The sequence below is a fragment of the Acipenser ruthenus genome, chromosome 1, assembly GCF_902713425.1.
Source record: "Acipenser ruthenus chromosome 1, fAciRut3.2 maternal haplotype, whole genome shotgun sequence".
Taxonomy (NCBI): Eukaryota; Metazoa; Chordata; class Actinopteri; order Acipenseriformes; family Acipenseridae; genus Acipenser; species Acipenser ruthenus.
The window spans coordinates 2310878-2336022 of record NC_081189.1 but is presented as its reverse complement, the minus strand read 5'-3'; the positions used below and the strand labels follow the sequence as shown (position 1 = coordinate 2336022).

The window sequence follows — 25145 nt, the reverse complement described above, 5'->3', positions numbered from 1 at the left end:
ACTGTAACATCTGGTACTTTTAACAATTGTAGTCTTTGTAATATTCTTTTAATAATCATTTAATTGACTAACTATTTCTTACTGATAACTGAGTTGGTTCAATACATGTAAAGGTTGCTAGGAATGGGTGAAAGGGCTATGCAGTAGAAGTCTTATTTCCATCCTTGTGTGTGTGTGTGGGCATCACGGTTTGTGTGTGTGTGTGGGCATCACGGTTTGTGTGTGTGTGGGCATCACGGTTTGTGTGTGTGTGTGGGCATCACGGTTTGTGTGTGTGTGTGGGCATCACGGTTTGTGTGTGTGTGTGGGCATCACGGTTTGTGTGTGTGTGTGGGCATCACGGTTTGTGTGTGTGTGTGGGCATCACGGTTTGTGTGTGTGTGTGTGGGCATCACGGTTTGTGTGTGTGTGTGTGGGCATCACGGTTTGTGTGTGTGTGTGGGCATCACGGTTTGTGTGTGTGTGTGGGCATCACGGTTTGTGTGTGTGTGTCTGTGTGTTTCTCTTTCTCTTCCTTTCTCGCTCTCTCTTTCCCTCCCCCTATCTCTCTGTCTCTTTCTCTCTCTCTCCCTCCCCCACCTTCCCCCTCTCCCCTGATTTGCCTGTCAGGAATGTGCAAGTAGAGGGTGCGGGCTGGAGAATGTATCTATTGTGGGGTTGAGTTTTGGGTTACATGTCTGCCTTAACTGAATACAGTGCAGGAGAGCAGCTGACACGAGTCAACTATCCAGAGATAATAGCTAAGTATTTAACTTTATTTTTTACTCTGTATCAGGGCTGATTCATAAACTCTAGTACTAGTGAATTTCTCTGTATAATTTTATCTATATGGTAATACTAAAACCTGATTACCATGATTTGAAATGGTTTGTCGTGTCTGGTCATTTTTACTCTCAGGGTCTCAATAGATATTAAGATAATATTAGGCCTTGTTTTCTTACAACAAGCTTTGACCCGGGTTGAGCGAGACAGATTGCATGGAGGCCGTCCGTAAGCTGACACAATAACAAACAGCCACGCCTGCGTGAAAGATTAATTTCCGCAAGGAATGTTTCTGTTTATTCTGTTTAGCCATATTTTTGTTGCTTGAGACGCACCGTGAGTCAGATTGCAGCATCAGTAACAAGCTGCTTCCGGGGCATTGATACATGCATTGTGTACTTGCGTCTGTCACCCAGGTGGGTCGCTGCGACGCAGGTACGACCCAGCTACACGGTTTCACAGTACACAGGACTGTGACCTGGGTAGCCAGAACCTGGGTCAGGACCTGGGTAGAAGTGCCAATGTGAAAGGGGCATAGGGCTTCAGTGCCAGAAACCCTGGTGATAGTCCAGTGTGTTCATATAACCAGCCTCTGAAGCACAGTTAAATACCAGCTGTGTACTCTGAGTCATAAAGAAAAAAAGGTGCAAGAAAAAACATTTCAAAGGGGAAAAATAGTCATTTTCTGATTTCAGTTTGTGGGTTGTCCAGACATTGCAGCGTGTCTGAATTTGTAAAGGGATGGAGTACTCAAGACTCCCTTAAGAACAAAAAAAAAAAAAAAAAAAAAAAACCACACTTGCCTCAGTCAGGTGTTAATTGACATTCTCCCTGCATCCTTTCTTCCTTACAAGTTGATATCTGGGGTTTTCTTTTTATCATTTTATTTATATGTAAACATAAGAGACGAAAAAAAACAAAACATTATGCTCATAAAAAATGAACGTGTTTGTCACATCGCCCTCACCGCATGGTATGTTTGATTTGAGTTACCAGAAGTTACACAAGTAAACTTTTGTTCTTTGGCTGAAAGAAAATGTATTCACTTGAAGACTGGACTCAGGGGCGGTCTATGTGACTCGGCCTCCTGCAGCGCAAAGAACGAACTCTGACTTGAACAAGACGTGTTTTTTTTTTTTTTTTTAAGTAAGCCGACGTCTTATTTTAAATACTGTTCAATTACTCGCGTTGCGTAATTAGAGTGCAAGTTTTATAGTTTGATTCAATCCCTGCGCATTACTTTTTTTGCTCAGATTCTGCCTCCGTTGCCTGGAGACCTGCTTAAGCAGCCATGGAGAGTAAGCTGCAGCTTGTAACTCTTTTCTTACTGCAGCTTCTCGTAATTAGAGGTAAGTTAAGACAAACAACTTTAATATGCATGTAACTTAGTTATTAAACTAAAATGAAAAAAGCGTTTCTTCTGCAATGTTTGTATTGTGTGAGAGCCAGCTACTATTACAGCATACAGTGCAATGTTTTAGACAGAGTAGTTGTATGTTTTTTTAAAGTAACAAAACAACATATGTTTACACAGATAAGTATGAAACAAACAAAAAACAATAACATATTAATCTACCAATGCTCATAATACACGCACGCACACACAAAGAAAACCTCAATACAGTCATTTAGTAATATAAAGTTGTTTATATTTATTTTGTTTTATAATTTTTGAATTGCTAATTGCTTTAATGTAGTGTGTGAATTTCAGTAATACAATATTGCAAGCATGTTTTCAATTGGGTCATTTCCATGTTGATCAAGAGGTTTCTCAGTGATGAGAAAAGTGAAGCCTCCTGACCACGGAACCCTCAAAAAGATTCGCTGAACCGAAGCACATGAGCTCTTTAATGCCATCTCTTGGTAGATCTGCACAACTCAATACATTGAGAGTAGACAGCCCCCTATCTCCAGAGAGAAGGCTTTCAGTAAAGAGGACAATTTAACTACATTTCATACACATGCAATATCAAGCAGTTTCATTCAAACGATCGTTTCAGTGTAAAGGAACATTTCAGTGCTTTTTATAAAGACAGTTCGGCCGTTGCTTTTTTTTTTTAAATTGCCTGGAATATTTATTTTACAGATTAACCAACAGAACCTTCTTAAATAATCACACTAGAAATATAAAGGTGTTGTCCAATGGAAAACAAGCTCTTGCTTCTTGAAATAAGACAGTGTAATTTGATGAGACTTCAGCAGCCGTAGTGTGTAAGCCTGTGATAAGCAGGATATTTTGATTCATGCTTACAAGCAGATTCTTCAGTGTTTAACTCCAGCTGTAAAGTAGAGAGGAGGAGAATAGAGGGTTACAATTCCTGTCGTTTCCTTTTTTAAAGAAACTGTGTGCTCTGTATCCTTTATACACTTATAATAGATCGGAGGAGCTTTTACCAATAATGTTCAGAAAGAGCTCTCTTTGTACATGCTTAATACTTTTTTGTTTGCTGTTAATTTGAAAAACACATAAATGTTTATGAAATATAAAACAAAAAGCAACATCTTGATTTAAAAAAAAAAAAAAAAAGTTCCTTTCATCAGCTTGACTGAAACACCCTGTGAGCACTGTTGACAAAAAGAGTACGTATTGGGTAAAAAAAATAAATAAATCAAAGTTTCCTATCAGCTACTGCTGTTACCATATTATTATTATAACCATAATGCATAAACCATATATATATATATATATATTTTTAATTTAGTCGTTGCAATTATTTTATTTATTTATTTATATGACTCGGGAGAGCGAAGATGAATACACGCTGTCCTCCGAAGCGTGTGCCGTCAGCCGACCGCTTTTTTTCACACTGCGGACTCACCATGCAGCCACCCAAGAGCTACAGCGCCGGAGGACAACGCAGCTCTCGGGCAGCTTACAGGCAAGTCCGCAGGCGCCCGGGCAGACTACAGGGGTCACTGGTGCGCGGTGAGCCGAGGACACCCTGGCCGACCCAACCCCCCCTCCCCCGAGCGGCGCACGGCCAATTGAGTGCTGCCCCCTGGAAGCTCCCGTCCTCGGTGGGCAAAGGAATAGCCTGGACTCGAATTCGCGAAACAACAACTACATTTCTCACACACACACACACACACCCTGTGGTGAAAACAGTGCAGTTAGCTATCTGTGAGTTATGACTGAGGTATGTGATACAGGTATTTGAGGAGTGTATAGTCATCTGTTTTAACACAGGCTGGATGGACAGGTTGCAACTCGAAGCAAACAAACATACGGAAAAAAACCAAGACATCTTCTCTCAGCTCTTCCATTTAGCCCATGCTTGGATAGCCAGGCTTTTGAACGTCTGTATCAGGTTTCTGTAAATTACCCTTCACACTCAAGCAGCTCTTGTTTAATTCCCTTTTCACTGCTTGAAAGTCTGAGTTTTGGCATCAAGAACGATGACCTGGGCAAAAGCATAGTGAAAACATGATAAAGCATAGGTAAGCATTGTAAAACCAAGAGAGGTAAGGTATAGCATATTAAAAAAACATGGCAAATTATGGTAGATTCATAGTATAGCTATGGAAAAGCCAGAGAAAACTATAGAATTACTTTGCACATTTTATAAGAGTCGTACTGACATCCGATTCCTTTTTAACTGCCAGACGGTTTGAGTTTTGGCATCAGAAATGACCACCTGGGCAAATGCATCCAGCTGATCCCGGGGAAGGGCAGGGTGGCCTTGGCTGAGTGCAACCCTGAGTCTGAGCTGCAGAAATGGGACTGGCAAGCCAGCTCACAGTCACTGATCAGTCTGAAGACCAAGGAGTGCCTGACTGCCGCCAGAGCCAAGGAGCACGAGATGGTCAGGCTCCAAGTCTGCAGGGAGGGGGAGAACCAGGGCTGGAGCTGCTCAAAGAAGGGCCACCTTACTCTCCAGGGGCAGGGGCTGCACCTGAGCACCAAGCAGGGCTCCTCCAAGGTCTTCCTCTCCAAGGAAAGGGGCAAGACCAGCAAGTGGAGGACGATGCACAACGGGACTATGTGTGCGGAGGCAGCCAAGCCCCCAACCTGGAAGCATGAGGGTCCAACAGAAAGGGTGCAGCAACCGACATTGACCCTGCAGAGTAAGAGCCAACACTGCAGCATCACTCATGGAGAGTGTGCCATAGAATACTCACCTCAGTAATCATGCATCTTAGTAATCATGCATTCTTTCATTCACCTGTTCATTTTTTCCAATAACACTCGACATGAGATATTTTAGCATGCATTATTTTGTGAAATAATGTATAATGTGATATCTTGTAACAATTGTAAGTCGCCCTGGATAAGGGCATCTGCTAAGAAATAAATAATAATAATAATAATTTCACTACAGGTGGATTCTCGCTCCCAGTAACGGCAATGAGGCTAAATGGTTGGGTGAGATTGGCTCTCCGTCGTGTTCTGAGGTGCGAGATAGTGGAATGTTTGATTTGAATATGAAGTCAAACCCACAGCTTCCTTGGCAGTTAAATTGCAAGATCTTAGTTCATGAGCTGACCCTGTGTGTTATGGTAGAACAGTCTTTTCATTAGCGCTTTGGGTGGGCAGGAAGACTGCGGTTGAAGCTGAGCCCAAAGTGTGAGAAAGACATCACTTTTATACCATAAGAGACAGGGCCAGCTGTACATAATAACATATAAACTAGGAAGCTGTGAGTTTGAGCTCCTGCTGAAATCCAACATTAATAAATCATATATTAATTAAAAAATAAGAATATGATGCATCCATTTGTCAGCTGGTAGTCTACCGTGAACGAGACGACACTTAAGGCAAAATAAGGTGTACCGGAATGTTCTGAAATCTGGCGTTTTGATTGTCCGAGAGTGTCTTCATGACCTATGTTGTAAATTCATGTCATGACATCTCATCTAGATTTTCTTGTTTGTATTTCTTTTCAAGTTTTTTTTTTTTTTTTTATGGTTGATGGAACCAGTAAACTCTAGGACAGGGGTAGGCAACCCTGGTCCTGGAGTGCCATAATCCTGCAGGTTTTGTAGGTATCTCTTAATCATCAATTGCTAAATACCTGGAACACATGGTAATTCTGACCAATTAAGCCAATCATTTAATCAATTAGGGCTTGGGTAAAACAAAAACCAGAAGTGTCTGTGGCACTCCAGGATCAGGGTTGCCTACCCCTGCTCCAGGATTTTAACACTACGCCGACTCAGCAGCAACTACGTTTGTCTGGACTATGGCGTGTTTAGATGTAGCATTCAAGCTAAACAGGGTTACCTGGTCTTATCCAAACCTATCATCTTTTTATTTTCAGCAACTGCATTTGTACCTACAATGAAAGCTGAGACAGCAGCAACGAACCTCTCCATGAAAGAGCCTGATCCTACTGTCCCCAGTGTCCCGGATGTCAGCACAGACACACAGAGAACAGAGAAGCCTTTGATCAGCCTGGATGATGGTGGGTGTCAAAAAACAATCAGACCACCCTTATGTACTGTACCAAGAGTGTCATCAGATTCAGGGCACAAGTATGGTTCTTGATATTGTAATGAATCTTCCCCTAGCGGCTGATGAGTTAATAATACTGACACGCACTTACCTCGTGACTACAGAACTTGCTCTTCAGTTGGTGTTTGTTTTTGAACCCGATGGTTTGCGGTTCAGGTCCAGCCCTTGTCTTTCCATTCATTTTGACGGGCTGAGATGTCAGTGCATTACAGTATCTTGCCTTTGGGCACAGAGGGGCTTTGGGGAATTACAAGTACTTTTTTTTATTGAGGGGCTCTGTGACTTTAAATCTCAAGAGCATTATAACAAGTGACAAATAAATGAGAAACACAGCTATTTTGGTTATAAATTAAATTCAGTTTGAACTGTGAAAATTGGATAGTAGTCAAATGGTAAGTTCTTTTTTGTGGTTATGAACTAAATTCATTGTAGTAATAATAAAATGATTTATTTGTATTGTGTAATTTCCTGAAAAAATGAACTGTATAATTCACTGAAGTGAAGAATTACTTTCTGATGTCGGAACAATCCTCTTTTGATGAGTTCTCTGTTTGTTTTTGTTTTTTGTGTTTGCTGCATTGAGGAGGTTTGAATTACAGTCACTGTGCATGTGTAATCTCACCGCCTCTATGACTTCTGTATCTTTCAGGCTATAGTGTAGGCTGTTGCACTCTGCTGCAGGTGTTCTCTACTCCCTCTGCGGCTGGTACATTGTTATTATCGTAGACTTGCTGTGGAGCAGGCAGAGCAGTGCCTCTTCCCGATTATATGCTGAGGTCCAGTTGCTCTGTGTCTGTGTTTCCTCCACCAGCACTGCAGCAGTGTCCTGCCTCTGTGCTTCGCTGACTCTCACCACCCTGCCTCGGGGCCCAGCCTCTGTCGGGCCTCCTCGTTTTATTTGCTGTTTCGTTATTGAGTAATAACAGAAGGGCAGACCTCTGTAGAAAACAATAGGAGTGCAGTGCCAGTTCTATCATTTCTTCTAAAGTTGTTGTTCAATCTGTAGGGATAAGCTGGAAGGTGGCCATGCTAGTTCTGAGTTCCTTGGCTCTGCTTCTGGGGCTGACTATACTGTCTCTCAACATCCACTACAACAGGTAAGTACCCTTGCAACAGGTATCTCTGTACCCCGCCCCCCCCCCCCCCCCAGCACAGCTTTACGTGCAATGCCACACCCTGCTAACTATCTGCACCACACATCAACACAGTAAGACTCCCATTGCATAGCATCATCCAATCCTGGTTTTACTGAGTTTAAAAAGACTCACCTGAGCTTGTTACCTATACACTGGCTAATCAGAATTCTAGGAAAACCTGGATTGGGAGAAACTGCTATGCAACAGGAGTCTTATTTGCATCGTCCTTCGGATGAGACATAAAACCGAGCAGTTGTTGATGAAGCATAGTTCAGCCCCTAGTCTCTATAAGTCGCTTTGGATAAAAGCGCCTGCTAAATGACCAATTAATCTGCATTTGTCTTCTTCTTTGCTTAAAGGCATTTCACACCTGAAAGAAACAGAGCGAGCCAGTATTATTATTATTATTATTTGTTTATTTAGCAGACGCCTTTATCCAAGGCGACTTACAGAGACTAGGGTGTGTGAACTATGCTTCAGCTTCAGAGTCACTTACAATTACGTCTCACCTGATAGACGGAGCACAAGGAGGTTAAGTGACTTGCTCAGGGTCACACAGTGAGTCAGTGGTTGAGGTGGGATTTGAACCGGGGACCTCCTGGTTACAAGCCCCTTTCTTTAACCACTGGACCACACAGCCTCCTGATGTGTGACTCATGGGACTGTGTATAATTAGAAGATGCAGGTAACATTAATCATTGCACTGTCACTGCCTCTCCAGAAAGAAGAAGTTGCTGTTGGTTTCAAAGCCCTACGGGGCTGGCAATGTGCGCGGGCCAGTCGCTGGGAACCCAGATGAGAGGGCACCCCTAACCCAGCGTCCCGCCAGGGGGGGCAGCCGCCACCCCCCTCCGTCCCGCTCCCCCTCCCTGCAGCGCGGCGAGATCCTGATAGAGTGGAAGGATGGCACTGTCACCCCGCTGTTCGACAGCGTCGGCTAAATGACAGACTGAGGGCTCATCGATCTACCCCCAGCACCCTTAACAGCAAACAGCATCCCCTTTCTGAGCTTAGGGTCCTCCACCGATAGAAGCTGCATGCTACCTTTTATAGTAAAAGCATAGCAAAGTGTAATAAACAGTGGTGGGGAAATTACTTTAAAAAAATGTAATCAGATTACAGTAATGCATTGCATGTCATGTGTTATTCTCCAACAATGGTAGTGAAGCATAGGGAAAGCATGGTGAAGCATACAGTAAGTAAGCATTGTTAACTCCAAAGATGTATGGTAAAGCATTAAAAAACAAACATGACAAGCCATTTTATACTCTGTTAATGAATAGTATAACCATGGAAAAAGCATGGGAAATTACTGTGGTGAACTCTGGTAAGAGTTGTACTGACTTCCAGTTCAAAGAGGAAATGCTACACATGCTCCCGCTGATGTTGCAGACACTGAGATTTGACTGTGTTTTCTAATTTGGGATTGCCAGCGTGTCTCATGCCCGTGTGCATCATGACACTGTCTGCAGCGTGTCTCTCATGCCCGTGTGCATCATGACACTGTCTGCAGCGTGTCTCTCATGCCTGTGTGCATCATGACACTGTCTGCAGCGTGTCTCTCATGCCTGTGTGCATCATGACACTGTCTGCAGCGTGTCTCTCATGCCCGTGTGCATCATGACACTGTCTGCAGCGTGTCTCTCATGCCCGTGTGCTTCATGACACTGTCGGCAGCGTGTCTCTCATGCCCATGTGCATCATGACACTGTCTGCAGCGTGTCTCTCATGCCCGTGTGCATCATGACACTGTCTGCAGCGTGTCTTTCATGCCTGTGTGCATCATGACACTGTCTGCAGCGTGTCTCTCATGCCCGTGTGCATCATGACACTGTCTGCAGCGTGTCTCTCATGCCTGTGTGCATCATGACACTGTCTGCAGCGTGTCTCTCATGCCCGTATGCATCATGACACTGTCTGCAGCGTGTCTCTCATGCCCGTGTGCATCATGACACTGTCTGCAGTGTGTCTCTCATGCCCGTGTGCATCATGACACTGTCTGCAGCGTGTCTCTCATGCCTGTGTGCATCATGACACTGCAGCGTGTCTCTCATGCCCGTGTGCATCATGACACTGTCTGCAGCGTGTCTCTCATGCCCGTGTGCATCATGACACTGTCTGCAGTATGTCTCTCATGCCCGTGTGCATCATGACACTGTCTGCAGAGCGTCTCTCATGCCTGTGTGCATCATGACACTGTCTGCAGCGCGTCTCTCATGCCTGTGTGCATCATGACACTGTCTGCAGTGTGTCTCTCATGCCCGTGTGCATCATGACACTGTCTGCAGCGTGTCTCTCATGCCCGTGTGCATCATGACACTGTCTGCAGTATGTCTCTCATGCCCGTGTGCATCATGACACTGTCTGCAGAGCGTCTCTCATGCCCGTGTGCATCATGACACTGTCTGCAGCGTGTCTCTCATGCCTGTGTGCATCATGACACTGTCTGCAGAGCGTCTCTCATGCCCGTGTGCATCATGACACTGTCTGCAGCGCGTCTCTCATGCCTGTGTGCATCATGACACTGTCTGCAGCGCGTCTCTCATGCCTGTGTGCATCATGACACTGTCTGCAGTGTGTCTCTCATGCCTGTGTGCATCATGACACTGTCTGCAGCGTGTCTCTCATGCCTGTGTGCATCATGACACTGCAGCGTGTCTCTCATGCCCGTGTGCATCATGACACTGTCTGCAGCGTGTCTCTCATTCCTGTGTGCATCATGACACTGTCTGCAGCGTGTCTCTCATGCCTGTGTGCATCATGACACTGCAGCGTGTCTCTCATGCCCGTGTGCATCATGACACTGTCTGCAGCGTGTCTGTTTGTAAAGCAGCTTTAGTTTAATGCAGTGTAAAGACATTAGAGCAGTGCAGAGCAGGGTGACAGGTGCTACAGTTATAGTGCACCTGCACAACGCAGAAAAAGGGTGCCTTTGCGTGTGTTTCAAACCTTGTGTTTGTCACTTTTCAAAAAGTAGGAGTTAAAGGCTGAAGTAAATATGGAGAAAATTCAGATGACCTTTTACTCAAAAGCATTTTAAGACTAACATGTTTTTGTTTCTCATTCAGATCAAGAATAAAAACTTTAGAATACAAATCTTTGTGAATTTCCCCCATTGTGTCTTGGTATCCACATGCTAACTGTTACTATCTGTGCTCTGTTTCATCATTAACAGCGCTGTAAGAAGCAACAGTACTGGTTCACAACCTCCAAATAAAAACTACTTACCAGTGATCTTTTATTTATTTGTTTATTAATATGTTGTTTATGTTTCTTAATATCCCAGTTGCATTTAAGTTTATTTTGTTTTTGTTAAATTTTCTTTTTAATATTTCATTTTTATACAGAAAGTAAATTCCATTCATTATACAAACAAATCAAGATTACAGTATACCTGCATTTACATATTTGTATTTGGTACACTGGTCATTTTCAGGCCCCGGAGCCAGACAGGTCATGATCACTAGTAGTCCTTTTCCAGCCCTGGTCACACGTACTCCTTGACTACCAGTCCTGGTTTCAGGGAAAAAAAAACCTGTTAGATATCTGTGTAAACAAAAGGCTGAGCTCTCCCCTTCACACTGCCATTCCCCCAGCTAACACAGTTCCCAATATGCTCCAGGCTCCGACCCATCGACCTAGCCCCACACAATCTGTAGCAAATTGGTTAATTGCTGAACCATGGTGTTGATGGAATGGAACTTGGAGCACTCATGTAGCTGCCCTCATCAAGATGGCCACCACAACCAGACTATAGACCTAATGTCAGTTCCATTTTGAGCACCTCCGTCTGTCAGGAGGCCAAACTTCACTCCTTCTAAACAACTTCACCCCTTCTAAACACCTTCACCCTGACACAAGGACCATAGAGGAAGTTCGGACCACCCAAGAGTTCACAGTGTACTGAGACAAAACCCTCAACCCAAAGTGCCTAATCAGACTAAAGATCACATTTGAACAAATGCTTTAAATCCATCTATCCAAGCATTGACCTGAAGACCAATATACTGTATGCCCAAGTCATGTCAAGGATAATGATGTAAAACCAACAAAGAAGTGAAAGAATGGGAGCCGCATGAGCGAGGACCAGAACAAGAACAGATCAAGCAAGCCTGGAAAGGTTTCTGCACTGAAGCCTCTAACACAGCGAAGTACTACACAAAAAATGCAATCCAAAAACTGAGGCTGCGCTTCAAAGAGCTAAGGAGAGGAGAACCCCATGATCGAGGTCCTGAGAAGGTGAATGACAGAGACCTCACAGAAGGATCTACTCCAAACTGCGGCAGGAAAAAACACGAAACCCACCAACTGCGTGTTTAGACCGCCATTAACTGTGCAAATAACCATAATGGCAAAACAACACAGAGGCCACGCATACATATTAACAGTGCCTGACATGTAACAGTAGTTTTTAGACCAAATATAATCATACCTATATACACGTATATAAATACAACAGATAACTGTTGTTGTTGTTGTTAATAATGATATTATTTTAAACTTTGAACATCCACAATAGGGAGATAATTTGACCCATTATTGTGTCAGAGTCAATGTGGCTAACACTGCCACTTGTTGGTGGCCGAGGCAGGAGATTGTAGGACCATAAAAGTAGGTAAAAGGTCAAACAGCTTTTTAATTGCTCTAGCAGTTGGAAATTGTAACAAATAATTGATTTACAGACTAAACTGGCCTCGTCGTCTCCATGGAAACAGGCGATAAGAACTTGAGGCCCTCTACTTGAGGACCTCGAGTTTCCAGATGAAATGGGATCCCAATCTTGTTGTTGAGGGAATATGATATGTGTGTATGTTTGAAAAACAAGCCCTAGGTTACAGAAAGAGGAGTCTGTTTCTGTGGGATTGTCTCAGTCAGACAGAGGAGAGAGTGAGCGCCAACTGAAAACACCATCTCCATTAACTCCAATTAAACACCCCAATTAATTCAATAAACTTGGAAGAAAGCTTAATTAAAGGACTTAAAAAAGAATTATATTAACCTAGATCGCCAGTGAAGAAAAGGAAAGTTAATAATTGGTGAATCAATTACAAACTGATTTGGCCTGCCGGACTGGTAATTTCTGCGTGAAGGAGAGCTTTCATTAAACAAAGGCCTGGAAGGACATCGCCACACCAAGTCGATACACAAGGGACCAGCGCTGCAACATAGATGGAGTATTCTCCCTTAAACTAAAAGGATAGGAAAGAGTTACAGAAAACGTACCTGGAGAATGTAATACATGTATAATTGCAGAGAGGTTGGTGTGAAATGTATGTACTAAATCTAGGCTGTTTCAATTAACAAAGGTGCTGAAATAATATTTTATGAGAGCAATCTAACAAGTGTACAGAGTGACAATAATATAGCGATCTTAAGAAATTGAGTAAAGGAGCTGGAATAAATAAGAACAAATTAAATGAGTGTTAAGTTTATATACCGTGGATTCTAATTAAAATATATTTTAACAACAAATTGATAAAGAATTCAGTACGAATCAGAATTCACTGAGATTTATATTAAAATATTTACTGACTCATATTTACTCAAACATTTATTGTACTTGCATACAAATTTATATTATTTGTTTACTAATTTAAGAGCATTACTATTTCCTACAATTATCGACAATATTTACACTGAAGCTGAGAGACTATCTGAATATTATTGATTGCTGAAACATTTATGCTATTTTGATACTAATCTTTTTTCTATTTTCTAACTTTTTGATAGAATTCTTAAAAGATATATCAGTGTTGTGTGATTAATGCTCAATTGTTTGTCTTGGCAATCTTGAACGTGAAGGAAGAAATGTATATTACAGAGTGCTCATTAAATTAAACCAACATAATAATGAATGGTATTCTTAATTTGGGTATTTAACACCATTTCCTTCACCCTTAATGGAAATCAGTCCTGATGCAGGGGGAACATGACTGAAGGCTTTCAAATCTTAAAAGGAGCTGACATAGTCAACCCAAACCCTTACTTTAAGCACAACACGAAAACTAGGACCGGAGGACAGACAGTTAAAAACGAAGTGCAGATAGACTTAGCACAGGAGACACATGTTCACACAAAGAGTAGTGAGGGAATGGAATGAGATACTTGTCATGTTGTTTAAGGCAGAATCACTTAGATTCTTTAAGACCCAACTTGATTATGAGTTATTATCAAAGTTATGTGCTCATTTAGCTAATAGGAACAGGATGAGCTTAGTGGTCCGAATGGCTTTATCTCGTTCATAAATGTCTTATGTTCTGATGTGCTTTTGATCATACTTGATATATTTTTTACAGACCTCACAGTCAGTTTAATACAATATGTTTCTATATTGTACACTAAACCGTGTTGATAAAATCCTAATCTTTGATTTCTATGAACACTAGTCAGCGTTGCAACCTTTTTTATTATTTCACAGCGGTCATATCATGTTGTTTCTAAACTCTAATAACTCAGATTAACTTCAGGTTTTACTACTTACCACGACTTGAGCAAATCACAAAGTTCACTGAGGTCTTAAACACGTACCAGGTTAACAGCCCCATTAGAATGGGTGTTTTCATGACATCTGCACTCCTAACTGAACATTGTCAAAGTCACTAACACTGGAGGACATGTTCTGTCCTTTGCTGCTCAGTAGCATTTCCCCCTCCCTCCCCAATATTGTTATTATTTGTGATTTTTTTTCTTCAATTATTGCATTAAACAAACAACATATAATCTATTTACAGTTTAGGAGACCAAATGTAGTTTTCTATGGTTACTATAGATACCTGTAGTATTTAAAAATATATACAGCAATAATCTGTGGTAGTAAAAATGCAATATATTTTTACATCTCCAACTGTTTAAAAGGGTAAACAGCTCAAACCATGAATCTGAATGATGAACATTACATGACCTGTAACTTCATTACATGACCTGTAACTTCAACACCAACCACAAGTAAAAAAACAAATATATACAGTCACAGACAAAAGTATCTGGGCAGTTAAAAAAAAGAGAAAACCACAAAGAAAGTGATTTTTATAACTTCTAATTGTTCTTTTGAAAGATGTCAATTAAAGTAGAGATTCAGCTTTATAATAAAACAACACATTATTACATATCATGCAAAAACGAATTTCATACTTTGACAAAAGTATTTGAGCACCCTTACATTAATATTTTTTGTGCCCACCCTTTGCTCCCTTCACAGCTTGCAGTCTTCTTTTGTATTTTGAAACCAGATCCTGGCATCTTTCCATTGATATTTTTGGCCATTCTTCAACACATACAGCTTTGAGTTCTGCAATCGACTTTGGTTTCCTGGTTTGCAACAGCAGCCTGCAAGTCAATCCACAACATCTCGATGGGATTCAGGTCTGGGGACTGAGATGACCAATCCATCTGCAATCTTCCATCTTTTCAGAAATGCTTTTGTAGACTTCCCAGAATGCTTAGGGTCATTATCCTCCTGGAATACAAGCTTCCATCCAATAAGCCTTCCAGTACTGGATAACAAATGAGAGTGCAAAATGTCTTGATATTTTACAGCATTCATTGATCCTTCTACAACACAAAGGTGGCCAGTGACTGAGGAAGAAAAACAAGCCCATACCATCACACAACCTCCACCATGTTTAACACTGGGCATGATTAACTTTTCTTTAAATTCTTCTCCTCTCTTCCTCCAAACATATTGTTGGTTTCTTGGTGAAAAAAGTTATATTTTGGATTTGTCTGACCATAAAATTTGGTTGAAGAAATCATCAGGCTTCTTCAAGTATTTAATGGAAAACTCCAATTTCTTTCTTTTGTGTTTGGTGTTGGTTTTGACCCATGGACTTTCATCTTTGCTTGTGAATTTCTTGACCATCTTCTTTCAATTCTTCTGTCAAATCTTTTGCAGTAATCCAAGGATTTTGCAGGGCTGTTCGAACAATTCTTCCAGATTTTGCAGATATCTTTCTTAGTCTTCCACACCTGGGGCTAGTTGCATTAGTTCCTTTTCTCCTGTGTTTGTCAATAATAGCCCACACAGTGTTTTTCGTTATAACGAGTCTTTCTGCTGTTTTTCTAGTTGTTTTTCTTTTTTTGTTTAGTTGTATCACTGCCATTTTGAGATCATTGCTGTACTCTTTAGTTTTAACCATTTTTGTTGCTTTTTTTGAATCACAAATTTCCAATTTATTTTTCAGCACTTGATGATTATGTATTATTTATTTTGTAATTATCATCAGGTGTTGTTTTTCAATTATGATAATTGTCAATAATTAGCAACGAATGTGTTTCATATGAAATATGTTGATTGCCCAAATACTTTTGTCAGAGTATGAAATTCGTTTTTGCATGTTATTTTTCATTGTATGCATGTTATGTAATAATGTGTTGTTTTATTATAAAGCTGAATGTCTACTTTAATTTATATATTTTAATAGAACAATTAGAAATTATACAAATCACTTTCTTTGTAGTTTTTCTCATTTTTTAACTGCCCAAATACTGTATATACAGTGCCTTGCGAAAGTATTCGGCCCCCTTGAACTTTGCGACCTTTTGCCACATTTCAGGCTTCAAACATAAAGATATGAAACTGTAATTTTTTGTGAAGAATCAACAACAAGTGGGACACAATCATGAAGTGGAACGAAATTTATTGGATATTTCAAACTTTTTTAACAAATAAAAAACTGAAAAATTGGGCGTGCAAAATTATTCAGCCCCCTTAAGTTAATACTTTGTAGCGCCACCTTTTGCTGCGATTACAGCTGTAAGTCGCTTGGGGTATGTCTCTATCAGTTTTGCACATCGAGAGACTGAAATTTTTGCCCATTCCTCCTTGCAAAACAGCTCGAGCTCAGTGAGGTTGGATGGAGAGCATTTGTGAACAGCAGTTTTCAGTTCTTTCCACAGATTCTCGATTGGATTCAGGTCTGGACTTTGACTTGGCCATTCTAACACCTGGATATGTTTATTTGTGAACCATTCCATTGTAGATTTTGCTTTATGTTTTGGATCATTGTCTTGTTGGAAGACAAATCTCCGTCCCAGTCTCAGGTCTTTTGCAGACTCCATCAGGTTTTCTTCCAGAATGGTCCTGTATTTGGCTCCATCCATCTTCCCATCAATTTTAACCATCTTCCCTGTCCCTGCTGAAGAAAAGCAGGCCCAAACCATGATGCTGCCACCACCATGTTTGACAGTGGGGATGGTGTGTTCAGGGTGATGAGCTGTGTTGCTTTTACGCCAAACATAACGTTTTGCATTGTTGCCAAAAAGTTCGATTTTGGTTTCATCTGACCAGAGCACCTTCTTCCACATGTTTGGTGTGTCTCCCAGGTGGCTTGTGGCAAACTGTAAACGACACTTTTTATGGATATCTTTAAGAAATGGCTTTCTTCTTGCCACTCTTCCATAAAGGCCAGATTTGTGCAGTATACGACTGATTGTTGTCCTATGGACAGAGTCTCCCACCTCAGCTGTAGATCTCTGCAGTTCATCCAGAGTGATCATGGGCCTCTTGGCTGCATCTCTGATCAGTCTTCTCCTTGTATGAGCTGAAAGTTTAGAGGGACGGCCAGGTCTTGGTAGATTTGCAGTGGTCTGATACTCCTTCCATTTCAATATTATCGCTTGCACAGTGCTCCTTGGGATGTTTAAAGCTTGGGAAATCTTTTTGTATCCAAATCCGGCTTTAAACTTCTCCACAACAGTATCTCGGACCTGCCTGGTGTGTTCCTTGTTCTTCATGATGCTCTCTGCGCTTTAAACGGACCTCTGAGACTATCACAGTGCAGGTGCATTTATACGGAGACTTGATTACACACAGGTGGATTCTATTTATCATCATTACTCATTTAGGTCAACATTGGATCATTCAGAGATCCTCACTGAACTTCTGGAGAGAGTTTGCTGCACTGAAAGTAAAGGGGCTGAATAATTTTGCACGCCCAATTTTTCAGTTTTTTATTTGTTAAAAAAGTTTGAAATATCCAATAAATTTCGTTCCACTTCATGATTGTGTCCCACTTGTTGTTGATTCTTCACAAAAAATTACAGTTTCATATCTTTATGTTTGAAGCCTGAAATGTGGCAAAAGGTCGCAAAGTTCAAGGGGGCCGAATACTTTCGCAAGGCACTGTATATATATATATATATATATATATATATATATATATATATATATATATATATATATATATATATATATATATATATATTAACTAATAAAATTGAACAATCCAGATAAGTGTTTTGAGAGGGTATATCTATGATTCCACCAGGTTCCATGTGATTGCCATGACCTTTGTTTTAATTCTTCACAAAGCACATCTTATCTGAAACTGAATATTTTATCAGGACTCTTTAATCAGATTGTGTGCAGGACCTTTGACTGACAATCACCCTGCTGTGGCACTAGAGAGCAAAGTCGACAGGGTTTATGATCTCATTTCATCTGTCCCTACCAGCTCAAACAGAGAATAGTGTCTACTGCGCGCTTTCAGCTCTATGTATTTTACCATTGCATTATCTTGAGGAGGGCAGGAGTGTTGCACAGGCTTCAGTGCACAGTGCAAGGCTAATATGCTTCCCCAACACACTTCATGAAATAGATGTAACGGGCTGTGTTATATACTGTGCATACGTATGTATATATATATATATAAGAAACATTTTGATGATAGTACCCCTTTAAAGGCGTGCTAACCAACTATTTAAAAACAATTTCAAATAGATAAACTGCTGCATCCCTGTGCCTGTGCTGTCGGTCCCAGTTTACTTTTGGAAAATAGTTGACATTGTTTGAAGCTCTGGAACATACTGAGTTAGATTTGATTTTAAAAAAGTGTACACTTCGCACGGTGGTTCATTCTTTGCAAGCTTGTGTTTGTTGCCCCAGGCTGGTGTGCTTTCAGTGCTAATTTTTGAGTTAACCAAACCCTTGCAGTTTTGCCTTGTATGCATGTTGTCATTGGGAAGCAAGTGAATCAATCAGTTTCTGTGTTTACCCAGGTAGTAAACCATTGAGAAGCAGATCTCATTAAGAAGGCTGACCTGACAATGCAGTGCGCCACTGACCTGTGTCACTGACGAGGAACAATACTGTACAGTATGTATAGGATAGCTGACTCCAGACTATTAGGTATCATATTTATCTGAAATATAACCATCAAGGGGTTCCTTCTCATTGATGGGCCCGAGTTTGGGAGAAAGAAAGTAGGGCTGTGCTGTTACTCGGTACCTGTACTCGGAAATGCTTTGTATTCAATAACTCCATTCATTAACACCTTGATTTCAAAACATGAAAAGCTGTCCTTCCCTCACATTTACAATTGAGTACCACTCAATAGCAATTAACTTTTCCGATTGGAAGATTATTTTCCTCTCATCTGGGGCACTGATATTTTTACTGCCAATAAATCTATCTTTTTAAATAACAGGTTCTGTGCACAGAGCCAAGGCCTGAATGCTGAACCATACCGAATCAGTGTGCCACCCTTCCAATACCTGGTGACCTCCAGGGACCAATACGTGGGTGCGCAGATGTTCTGAGTGCTGCCTGTAAATTGAAAAAAAGTTAAAAATAGCAGTTATTTTGGAAGAGCCCACTCTGCCGGTCTGGGATAGCAATGTGAACTCCACACTGTGATATTCCACTGAGCATCCCCACGCCTGGCCTGCAGGGACCACCATTTCTCTTGGCTTCTTTCCGGTCAATAACCAATCAGCTGCTCCCCCTACCGCAGCCAGTAACACGCTTTGACCCAGAAGACACTGCTGGCTTGAAATGACCAAGGAAATACAGCGCTTGCAGACTTGCTGGAAGACAAGACAAGCAAAGAGAACTTTTTTTTTTTTTTTTTAATTAGTGTAGTACCTAATGTCTGTTTAAAATGAAAATACATTTACTATTTAATGTATGTCTTTAAAAGCTGCACATTTGAGATCTATGTAGTTAACGGAGGTGCATTTTTATTTGTGAAACTGTAACCCTGGATAACAGTAATCGTAATTAATTTAAAGTGCTTGTTGTAGCCAGCTACGCCATTTGGGATTAAACCCCCAAATTTATATATAACAATAATTGAATAAAAACATTATGCCTAGCACACAGGTTCTTTTGTTTTGTGTTTTCAGTATGAGTCCTTCCCTTGTCACAAATACCAGAGAGGCAAATTTAAAAATCAAGTCTTTTATTACAGAAGAGCTGTAGACAGGAGGAGAAATACAGCAAATAAAATATTGACAAATTCAAAAGACAATTTAACCCTTTCACAATTCCAGACAACTCAGAGGGGGCAGAGGCAGGTCAGTTTCAACTGATAATACAAAAGAACAAAATGATGAAAACCAAAACACTCCGAAAATCAATTAAGATAGAACCAAAACAATAATAAAATAAACACATCAATCAAAATCAATTACAAACGTGCAATCACACAAATAAGGGTTTCTAATCTAAAACAAAAACTACAGCAAAACTAAGCTACAAAAGAACCCTATAAAACAACCTGACGTTTGTGTAGTTCATTTTACAAAACAAACTATAGTAGCGAGGTACAAGTTAACAGCGACTTAGCAGAGAAAATATCTAATTGAATTAATAATATATAATGGTACAAATACACTTCACTAGCACACTCCTCTACGAGACTCCTATAGTGCAACAAACAAAACAGCTAAAAACAGTTTAAACAATGTGCCGGCCGCGCACAATATTAAAAACACCACACATCCACACAAACACCAGACTGACGCACTGCTGGAGCGGAGCAGAGAGTACTAGCAGAGAGAGAATAAAATGAGATAATGAGTAGAGTGACTGCAGGTGGAAGATGTGAGATCATCTCATGCCGATACAGCCACGGCATGCGTGGTGGAGGGGAACAGCGTGGGGGGAAACAGACACACAATGAAGGAGCCAGTAGTCTGACCAACGTCAGCTGTGCAAAAGGGGACAGGAATGTAAACAAACCAATCAATAACTAAATAAACAACTAAAACAAAACAGTACTAATAATAATAATAATTAAAAAGAGAAACACAAAACACACGTCTTACAAAACAAATGTAGGACTTTTACAATTTACTGTCAGCGTGTGAATTAACCAAAACAGTGAAATATCAAATGTTGAAATAATAAAAATGCAGATTGCTGTCAGTCTGTGTGGAAAGATTTGAAATGTTTTTTTAGGAGACTCCCTCGAGTTATTGCATGCTGTATTGTTCCAGGATCTGGACTGATACGCGGCATTGCTCAATGAGCTCCAGCTCTCACAACCCCCCTCAGACTGGGTGCCTCCCCTTGGTCTGTTAATGAGCACACAGCCGGCAGTAAAGCAGCTATAAATCCTCGACTCAGACCCTCCTCGGCACCGTCTCCTTCTCTCCCACCTGACTGTCCTGCACCTGAAGCTCTGCATAATGGCCTTCAACGGGAAGTATGAGCTGGAGACCCATGAGAACTTCGAGCCCTTCATGAAGGCTATTGGTGAGTCCCCCTGGAATCTTAGATAGATTTAATCAGAGCCTGTGAAACAAGCTACTGACGTTTCAGAAATAGGAAAATGCTGTATAAACTTAACCTCTTTTTTTTTGGCACCAAAAGTTTTCATTTTCAGAAAATGTACCAGTTTAATATCCTGTTATCCATTTGCTAACTCACAGTTGCTTATAAATAATGACACACAGTAAGCTGAAACAGCATCAGAAAAGTATACAGCAACACACAGAACACAATATTAAACAGGTAAGAAATGAAATGGAGGTGGTGTCCTAAAAAGTATGCAGTGTACCAACACAAGCAGGTCTAGGCTGCAAATGCAGCTAGTGTGATTCCTAAACAAGCATGTCCAGTTTACATAAGCAGGACACACCAGTAACCAAGTGCATGACAGCAGAGAGAGACAGAGCTAGGACGAGGATACGAAATCTATCTTTAGAAGTAAGTGTGCTAATGCTTGTTCCGATTTCATTCCTTCCCATCATTTCAATGTTAAAGACTGGATGCTAATGGATTGCTAATGGATATTTAATCTTCCTGTTGTCTTAAATAACAGAAAGTCAGATTAGAGTTCATGACATGCTAAAGACAGCTCTCATCTCACCTGTGCTCTTCACCCCCCTATCTCCCAGGCCTCCCTGACGACTTGATCCAGAAGGGCAAGGACATCAAGAGCGTCTCCGAGATCGTCCAGGATGGAAACTCCTTCAAGGTCACCGTGACGACGGGCAACAAGGTGCTGGTCAACGAGTTCACCGTGGGGCAGGAGGCCGAGCTGGAGACCATCACAGGGGAGAAGATCAAGGTGAGTGACCACGCCACGGGGCAGAACCTGCACTCCGCAAGCAAGTGCCTCATTACACAAGAGTTGAGCCTGTCTGCATTCACGGTTCTAGAGCTGTTAACCTCATTTTAACACATCTCACACCTCTGTAAAGGCAATGCATCATACGACATTATACTCTTCTCCCTGGAACTTTGTGGTTATAGAGCTTATAAAATCATCTCACCGACAGAGGTCAGACTGCTCAACAGCAGTGCATCACACAACACGGCCCATTACAACCGCTTACCCGCCGCGGCACTCGTGCTTCTGAGTTATCTGCTGCTGGACCATTCCATTAGAGACGTCATAAAATAGACTGCTGGCAGGCTCGAGGTCTCCTGATGACCAAACTTTTGTGTGTTACAATCAATGGAACACAGGTAGAGTTTTCAGGGGCCGCTTTGTAAAAAAAAAAAAAAAAAAAAGAAAGAAAAAAGAAATAATTTGAAGATACTGTATTATTATTTATTTCTTAGCAGACGCCCATATCCAGGGCAACTTACAATTGTTACAAGATATCACATTATTTTTTACATACAAGTAACCATTTATACAGTTGGGTTTTTACTGGAGCAATCTAGGTAAAGTACCTTGCTCAAGGATACAGCAGTAGTGTCCCCCACCTGGGATTGAACCCACGACCCTCCGGTCAAGAGTCCAGAGCCCTAATCACTACTCCACACTGCTGCAATTATTACAGTAATTGATCAGCAAGAATAAGACGTCAGTTGTGACCAGGACAGTGATATTTTCAAATTTACCTATTTCCAATGAGAAAACGGGCGAATTTGTGTCTTTTCGTTCACATAAAGTCAGAAAAAAACAACATATGAATCCAAATTAACATGTATTTATACTAAAGTAATACAAAAATGACTACAAAAGATTTAGAAGTGAGTAGTTTTTCGAGATTTACGATTATACTGTAAATCACTTTCACGAATCAGCCCCCAAATGTAGTCTCCCATCATGTTCTCGTTATACTGTCCATGGTAGCGGCGTTCAAAGTCCAGTATATCCTGGTGGAAGCGCTCGCCTTGCTCCTCCGAGTACGCTCCCATGTTCTCCTTGAATTTATCAAGATGAGCATCAAGGATATGGACTTTGAGGGACATCCTACAGCCCATTGTGCCGTAGTTCTTCACCAGAGTCTCAACCAGCTCCACATAGTTTTCGGCCTTGTGATTGCCCAGGAAGCCCCGAACCACTGCGACAAAGCTGTTCCAAGCCGCTTTCTCCTTACTAGTGAGCTTCTTGGGGAATTCATTGCACTCCAGGATCTTCTTTATCTGTGGTCCGACGAAGACACCGGCTTTGACCTTTGCCTCAGACAGCTTAGGGAAGAAGTCGTGAAGGTACTTGAAGGCTGCCGACTCGTTATCTAGAGCTCTGACAAATTGTTTCATAAGGCCCAATTTGATGTGCAGTGGTGGCATCAGCACCTTCCGGGGGTCCACCAGTGGCTCCCACTTGACGTTGTTCCTCCCCACAGAGAACTCGGTCCGCTGTGGCCAGTCCCACCTGTGGTAGTGCGCCTTGGTGTCCCTGCTGTCCCAAAGGCAAAGATAGCAGGGAAACTTGGTAAAACCGCCTTGGAGACCCATCAGGAATGCCACCATTTTGAAGTCTCCTATGACCTTGATGCCATCTCAGAAAAATGCAGATATGTATCCACTTAGGCAGCTGGAACTAAACTGAACTGGTGGGCTTAAGGCCCCTGTATTTATACGTCTAGAAAGTTCTAGACGTTACTCCAAGTTTACTCAGCACTGAATCTATCTGGAATGTTCTGGAAAATAGGTAAATTTCAAAATATCACTGTCCTGGTCACAAAAGCAAAATTTGTGGGGAATAATAGCCATTTTCTATACTTTTGAGGCATAAGCAATTAGGAAATAACACTTATTACCCAGGAACAAAAAAAAAAAAAAAAAATTGTTACACAGTGTTATTCAGTTTAACATTTATTGAGCAATTAACTTTGCTTGCTGTGGTTTTAAGGTTATCTTTGAATTCTGACAATCATTAGCTGCAATAAACTGCCTAATGACCTCGTTGGTCCTGTTTTTGACTGAATACAAACTAACACGACACAATGCAGCCGACGGAAGAAACAGTGTAGTTATTTTTCTCACTATTGTGCTCTACCTTTTAAAACGATTTTGTACTCATCTTGGAAATGTTGTCCTTTCTTCAAAACAGTTAAAGAGTAAAGTATGTTCAAAAATCATTTGTGCTGCTTTTTAACTATTTGAACTGCACTTGAGAAACAGCAAACACAGTGTAACACATTGGCTCTGACGGTATCCTTCCTCTTCCAGACTGTGGTGACAATGGAGGGCAACAAGCTGAAAGTGTCGCTGAAGGGAATAGAGTCTGTGACCGAGGTCTCTGGAGACAAGATCATCAATGTAAGTACTGCACCACACCAGGGCTTCAGAATGAATGAAACACAGGGAAGTGGGGCCTCCTGCGGCACACACCATCGGAGACCCACTGCCAGCCGGGCACACAAACACCAAGGACACTTCATCTGGATGAACTACTCAACTCAAATAAAGATAACAAGTATCATCTGCTGTGGGGAATGAATATTAACACAAGATACTGTTTGGCTCAGCAATGCTGGTCTGGTTTCTAGCAGATGATTGATCCCTTAACAGCAGCATTCACACATTCACAGATAATATGACAAGTGGTGTTAGCAGGGTAGCCTATTGAAGCAAGAGGGAGCGAGACCATGCCGTTCAGCGCATGGGGTTTGCTCTCCTGCTGCCACTCTATTGAACCTGGGCAGTGTTTAGAAGTGTTCTGGTTTCAATAAAAAGTTAAAGGGAATTTGCTAAACACCACCAATGTGTGCACGCTAATGAATCATTCTCACAGATCTATTAATACCCAGTGTGTAGGGTTTCTGTGTTTTTTAAGGTTATATATAATAACAGTGAGTGTCCCCTGCCATTGTGGAGCTGTAGACACGTTTTCAGTTCAACAAGGTTTTTAGTAGGTTTAAGTCCTGCACATTTTCAAGGGAACAAACATCAAAACATCCAAACCAAAAATCGCATAGGAACAGTATGTGCAATACATATCAGCCTGCTCACATAATAATTAGAGGTACTGTGTGGAATTTAACATAAGAGCTTCAAAGGACCGGATCTGCAAGCATATAGATACTTGGGGACGTGACTGCAAGAGACTTTAATCCAAGAGAAGTCAGTCCCGATGGCTGCTGTGTTTTTCCCTTTATGGTACGCACTACTGTGATACAATTCAAGCCATTTCTTTTGTCTTTGTTTCTTTTTCAGACCATGACCCTTGGAGGAATTGTTTACAAGCGAATCAGCAAGCGAGTTTAGAATGACAGTATTCTTTGCGTGCCTGTAATATTTTGAATTTGTTAATAAAACGATTGTGGTCTTGTGGTTTTGTGTCTGGTGGTTTGTTGAATCTGGATTCAGTACCCCATCCTTGTGATTCTCG

General features: G+C 41.3%; 2 protein-coding genes across 4 annotated transcripts; both read left to right on the top strand.

The window, feature by feature from the left end:
- Positions 1-598: 598 nt before the first annotated feature.
- Positions 599-10584, top strand: LOC117403565 (uncharacterized). Of its 3 annotated transcripts, none has more exons than XM_034005772.3 (6): positions 599-744; positions 2016-2111; positions 4366-4827; positions 6021-6164; positions 7221-7311; positions 8072-10584. In XM_034005772.3, the coding sequence occupies exons 2-6, from the start codon at positions 2054-2056 to the stop codon at positions 8289-8291; spliced, it is 975 nt and encodes a 324-aa protein (XP_033861663.3). In that variant the 5' UTR covers positions 599-744; positions 2016-2053; the 3' UTR covers positions 8292-10584. The 3 variants fall into 3 exon arrangements, with proteins under 3 accessions (XP_033861663.3, XP_033861662.3, XP_058884060.1); XM_034005771.3 differs by lacking the exon at positions 599-744 and adding an exon at positions 760-1735; XM_059028077.1 differs by lacking the exon at positions 599-744 and having other exon boundaries at positions 760-2111.
- Positions 10585-20679: 10095 nt separating this feature from the next.
- On the top strand, positions 20680-25087 carry LOC131737664 (fatty acid-binding protein, liver-type-like). The gene is made up of 4 exons (XM_059027978.1): positions 20680-20824; positions 21469-21641; positions 23984-24073; positions 24971-25087. Exons 1-4 carry the CDS (start codon positions 20758-20760, stop codon positions 25019-25021), a joined length of 381 nt encoding a protein of 126 aa, XP_058883961.1. The 5' UTR covers positions 20680-20757; the 3' UTR covers positions 25022-25087.
- The last annotated feature ends 58 nt before the right edge of the window (positions 25088-25145 follow it).